The 5,871-nt window shown below is 36.0% G+C and overlaps 1 protein-coding gene and 1 pseudogene across 1 annotated transcript; both read right to left on the bottom strand.

The window, feature by feature from the left end:
• Window positions 1-247: 247 nt before the first annotated feature.
• LOC149493337 (uncharacterized) lies at window positions 248-1,287 on the bottom strand (annotated as a pseudogene).
• Window positions 1,288-3,169: 1,882 nt separating this feature from the next.
• Window positions 3,170-5,477, bottom strand: LOC105643749 (Glucose-methanol-choline (GMC) oxidoreductase family protein). The gene is made up of 3 exons (XM_012228947.4): window positions 5,228-5,477; window positions 3,499-5,020; window positions 3,170-3,412 (listed from the first exon to the last, which is right to left on the bottom strand). The coding sequence occupies exons 1-3, from the start codon at window positions 5,313-5,315 to the stop codon at window positions 3,370-3,372; spliced, it is 1,653 nt and encodes a 550-aa protein (XP_012084337.1). The 5' UTR covers window positions 5,316-5,477; the 3' UTR covers window positions 3,170-3,369.
• Window positions 5,478-5,871: the final 394 nt, after the last annotated feature.

The raw sequence follows: 5,871 nt of genomic DNA on the forward strand, positions 1-5,871 counted from the left end.
AACACCATATCCAACCCTATTAACGGCAAAGTATATAGAGTGACAACAAAGGGTATACCTTCCAAAAAAAAAAAAAAAAAAAGGAACATTTTTTAATTTCTCATTGCATCGCAAGTGACCGCCTTTAGCAACTTTCACATTAAAAGGCTCGTTGGTACCATGGGAAATTTCAGTAACCCAACGACCCTTTCATTGATAAAATTGTCAGTTGACCCGCTAGCAATAAGAATAATCAACTCAGAAGGTCCTATCTTGACTGAGATACGCATGGTATGGACCAACCAGTGAGGGCACGTAGTGATATTTCTAGTTCTGTGTGAAAGTTGGCATACGACGCATCATTATCAATCTCTCCATCTTCAATTCTGCCATCAAGTAGTAGCAATTGAGGCTTAGAACACCTATGTCCAGGAGTGAACTTCTCATCATAATTGAAACAAAGTCCTTGAGCTCGTCTTTTCTGCATCTCGTCCCAAGTAAGTCGCTTCATCGGAGTGGCTGCCTTACTTTTTGTTGGAGATGAAGCATCCGATTGATTATATGAGCGAGTTGCTTTCCTTTGCCGTAGTAATTGCTCATCTCGCATTCGAGCCAAATTGATAGCTTCCTTTAATGACTTCAGTTTGAACATCCTACTGCCGCCAATGATCTCCGGCTTAAGTCTGCCCATGAATCCCACCAAGGCCCTTTGAGTCCATCCCTGCACCCTATTTCCTAGTCGCTCAAATTCCCTTTGATAATCTGTTAAGGAGCCAATCTATCACATTTGTTATAGAGATTCATCAAAGTCATCACAATCTGTTGGGTCGAAACGAGACCATAATTCCTCAACAAAAATTTCCCACGTAACCTCCTTCCCTTCTTCTTGGTAACCCGGCGTAGCCATTGCCACCACTGGTTGGCTTCTCCTTCCAATTGAAAGGAAGCCAATGACACCTTTTAAGAGGCTAAAGTGTCCTGGTATTCAAAGAATTGATCCACTCAGGTGAACCATTCGGTGGGATCGTCTCCGAAATATCTCGAAAATTCAAGTTTTGCCAATTTAGAGGAGAATGTCGGCCTCCCACCCTCTCTACATGCTTCTCTGTTACTATGAAAGTGGCTGTTACGATCACTGGTGTTGCTGGTTCCATCTTTACTAGAGAGTACAGCTGCAAAAAGCTTTGTCATTGCTTTCTCCATATGTTGCAACTTGTCAGCAATGCCAAGTTCCATCCGACCCATACTATCCTGGAGTTTTCCTAGCCCAGCCTCCAAGTTTTTAATTCATTCCTTGTTCGTTGCCATGGCTCTAATACCACTGATAGGTCCCAGTCAGAGCTATTGAGAAAGTATAAAACTCTTATTAGAATGAGAACTGCTGCATGCTGAAAGTTGAGAATAAAATACTTCTATTGACATTTTTCTTGCCCGACTCTGCTGATGATAGAAAAATAAATAGAATAGAATGCAATAACTTTTGCTACTTCTAAGGACCACAAAGACAATTTAACCAAATAAATAGGAAAGATTTGCTCTCCATATAAGTTAACTAATTGACCTATTTTGCAGCAAATAAAAACACATGCAACAAATAAAAGCCATAGCAGCAATAACTACACATGGCATTTTCAATCCAAGTATTGTTTATTCTGAATAGGCACCCTTTTAGACTTTCATAGTTTATCAGCTTCAAAGGATTGTCAATAGGGTCTGGATCGCTTCTCATCTTTTGAGTCCCAACCAATAGGCTTACAACTTAAGGAATCATCTCCAACAATTATAAGGGATCACAATTCTGAGTAAAAAAAAAAAAAAATCAGCAGAAGTAGAAGTAATCAAGAGTCAAGAGATTGAAAATCTCAGAGTAATACAATAAGGCCTTTAATGGCGGCCTTGATACTATGCACAGAAAAGAGAAGAATTCTCAAATGCAAAAAATATCTCAAATGATTTACTGATTACTTTCCTCCTGTATATGTACAAGTATCTTTAACAGCTGCTAATTAACTATTCTAGTAAACTATGGTTACAATTAAACTTATGTGGCATGTCTAGTTAAGAATCAGTTGACTACAATAACTAATCTATATTAAGATTTTTACTATGATAGAGAAGTGGGTAAATTATGTACCCACATAAAGTTTCTAATCTATTGACACATGGCTAATAAACTATGTACATCAGATTGAAGTCTCCTCTCGAGAAAACATTTAGGAATTGAATAACAAAATTTTATAAAAGTTATGAAATTTAAAATTTTTGATATCGCTTTGAAAGTATAAGTTAATAGATAACCACAAATTAAATTATGAGCATTAAATAATTTTAAAACGTTGTTCAGATAATTAAGCTTTTCAGAAGAAAATATTTGTTTTTTTAATTTTATTTTAGAGGAAAACTAAATAAGTTTTTATTTTAATTGTTTATTAAAAAGAAAATTAATATTTTTATTATTACTGAATAATATATATTAGTGTTTAATAATAAATAAAATAATATCTAATAAGATATATGAATAACAAACAATGACCCGGGTAGCAAGTTGTTAAAGATTTTCAAATCCAACCATTTACAATAAAATCGCTTATATCTAATGGTAGCAAGTTATTAAAGATTTTTTAAATCCAGCGATTCACAATAAAGTCGCTTAAATCTAATGGAAATGGATGTTTCTCTGTAGATACAAAATTTTAAGTTTTGTATTGTAGTCTTCTCTCCATATTAAATATACAATATGCTTTCAATCTCTCACTCAGCTACATTAATGAGAAGACCACCAACCCCAGAAGACATGATTTGGCTAAAATTTTGAATTAATAAGGATTTAGTTATTTATATATTTTAATATTTATATTTAAAAGTTTTAAAATTTTATTTCATTATTTAATATATAGAACAATTATTAGTATTTTTTAAGGAAAAATATAGCATAATTATTAGTATGAGTAGATAGTAAAATAACCTTAATCATAATAAAGTTAATACCTAAAATAATTAAAATGACCCACACCAGCTCTATCCTCCCACCGTGTTTAACGTTGGATAATCCCTAGCTCCATTTTTGAATCCTGCGATCACCAACCTGAAAGCACTAATGAATTTTCAGTTTTCTTTGCTTTTGTCACCTTGATTGAGAGAACTCTTTCAGTAATGTAAGAGGTTTGGTTTTGCAAAGTAGCTCTCAGGAAAAACAAAAAAGAAACCAAGTATAGCTGAATTAGAATTACAGACTCAAATTTACAATTATTATATATTCATATAAACTCAGTAGAAGAAGTAGAAAACAAGCTCAAGTTGCAGCTTCAAACAGTTACAAAATTGGCAACAACACTTCTTTTGTACATTCTATTGTTTCTATCTACGTGTAGGAACCTAACCAAAGAATATTTAATATCTCATTCGATCTCTCATTATCTTCAGCCCCACGTATCTGCCAAGAAAGACAAGCAAGACTCAGTTTGTACTTAATTAGGAAAAAGAATTGAACTAGTGTTAGTATATGATTAGGATACATACCTTCCCAGCATCATGAGAGTAGCCTGAGGATTAGTCCCTGGAGATATACTAAATGTTGAGCCATCAACAACTCGAAGAGCAGCAATACCAAAAACGCGATGATGAGGATCGACCACTTTCCCTATAACACAGCCTCCATGGTAATGCCATATGGTGCTAACACTTCGCTTACAAAAATCAGCCATCTGCATATAGTCAGATTGGCGAGAAGGCAGCTGAGGCCCTACAAATCTGAAACTTCTACCTCCAAACCAGTCATTGAACTTTAACACTTGCATAGAGCTACTCCTCAACACATCCCCAATTTTGCGTGTCCCGTTTACACACTTCTCTAAATCTACTGGGTTTGAAAAGTAATTGAATCGAACAGTTGGGTTGACTCTGACATCTACTGAAGCAAGCCTTAGTGAGCCAGTAGAAAGTGGCCCGGTGATTTTCTCCATTAGTGTTGCCACAGTTAGATAGAGAGGTGCAGAGAATGGGGTATTAATGAAAATAGAACGAGCTGGGGAAGCAAATGGGATAACATTGGAAGCTGCTTCAAGGTAAGCCCCCACTTTAGTTATTCCAACAACCTCTATCAGTGAATGCTCCAGTGGGATAGAAGGCACAAATGATATGCTATTTCTAGGATTATCATACATGTACTGCCCCACAGTTGGAAGGTTATATGATACAGGAATACCCCAGGATGATAGGTAATGTCTAGGACCTATGCCACTCAACAACAGTAACTGTGGGCTTCCAATGGCACCAGCAGACAGTATGACTTCCCCATTTTCGCGTACCATTGCATGGTGATATTGTCCCTTGTGATCACGATAAACAACCCCAATTGCTGTTGTCTTTGAATTTTTCAAATATGAGGAAGTAGAAGCCAAAAGTACTCTTTCCACACTTGCATACAAAGCAACTTCGATATTTGCAGGATTTGCATAATTGAGAAGATCAGCTGCAGTATGTCTCGCCCCTGTAGCGTCAAAAGTGGAGCCACCAATCTTCGTGCCCATCAGATGATTTAAACTGAACCCATTATATGGATCAATCCCAGCCTCCAATAACCCATCTTTAAATGCTGATTGCCACTTTCTAAGCACTGGCCTAAACACAATTGCCTTCTCAACCCACTCATAAGATTCATTCACCATTCCCAAATCCCAATTCACACCTGATTTCGCAAAGAATTCTGGGTCTGCTCTGCTATAAAATCCTGCATTAATGGCACTGCTGCCACCAAGAGTGCGTCCTCTGGCGTTTGGGACACCATCCTCAGATGTGAAGGCTTGGGCAGGAGAATCAAATGCATCTACTTGGGTAAGTGTGGCAAGGAACCCTTCTTGACTCATCAAATTGGGTTTGCCATGAGAAACCCCACCGCGTTCAAGAACAAGAACTCGGTACCACTGTGACAAAGAAGCAGCCAATGGGCAACCAGCAGTTCCACCTCCTACAACTATGTAATCATAATACTCTTCTGATGGAAATTCTGTTCCATTCTTGACGAACTTCAAATAACTCGGGACTGTAATCAATTAAAAAGTATAATAATTAAAGGTTCAACCAAATTCATGGCTTTCATGCATTTTCGCAGTAACAAAATGGGGTTCCGTTGATGTAATCAAGAAAAAGAGAAATGTGTAATTCCCGTTTGGTTTCCAATAAAATTAAATTTCGAAACCTTAATTTAATCTCTCTTCAAGTAAACGGAATCAAGAAGAAGAGAACGGACCTGCTTGAGGACGTAGTCTTGCATGACAAACACCTGTACAGACGATCATCAGGAACGCTATGTAAAAGAAGGAAATGAAGCTCTCCATTTTTACGTTTTCTTGGTGTTTTCTGGAGGAGAGAGAATTTTCTCGTTTTGTTTCTTGGAAAGAAAATAGAGATACATATAGAGAGAGCAGAGCAGAGTCGAGTCTGTTCGGTTTGTTAAAGACGAGACTCTGTTAATTCCTTATACAGGGTTTTGGGTTGTGGTATCCTACATTAAGGTGTAATTTGATGAATACTGCTCTCAGAACATATGTAGCAATTTATTGAAGTCGGCAATATTTTCTTTTTTTCGGTAACTAGCAGTATTACTTTTTTGATAAATGTGTAACGTCAACTGACATAAATAAAAATTAATAATAATTTAAAATATGATTTAAAAATTATTTTTTGAAGGCAAAATATGAAATATAATCTGTGATAATAAAATAATGAATTAATTTACAAAAAATAAGTTGGATAATAATTTACCGTCTAATAAAACGCTTCAATTTTTTTTTTTTTTTTTTTTTTTTTATGAGAAGAAAGATAGAAATCTTATCCACTCTCTGAGCTATTAACCTTGGTAAGAGACATATTCACCTGTTGGAATTCATGCAA

This window comes from Jatropha curcas, chromosome 10 (assembly GCF_041381405.1).
Source record: "Jatropha curcas cultivar XTBG-Jc1 chromosome 10, XTBG_Jcur_1.0, whole genome shotgun sequence".
Lineage (NCBI taxonomy): Eukaryota > Viridiplantae > Streptophyta > Magnoliopsida > Malpighiales > Euphorbiaceae > Jatropha > Jatropha curcas.

Coding starts and splice junctions, on each gene's coding strand:
- LOC105643749 (XM_012228947.4), bottom strand. CDS start 5,315: ATGGAGAGCTTCATTTCCTTCTTTTACATAGCGTTCCTGATGATCGTC. Junction 5,021..5,227: donor AAGACTACGTCCTCAAGCAG/GTCCGTTCTCTT, acceptor AATTGATTACAG/TCCCGAGTTATTTGAAGTTC. Junction 3,413..3,498: donor ACTCTCATGATGCTGGGAAG/GTATGTATCCTA, acceptor CTTTCTTGGCAG/ATACGTGGGGCTGAAGATAA.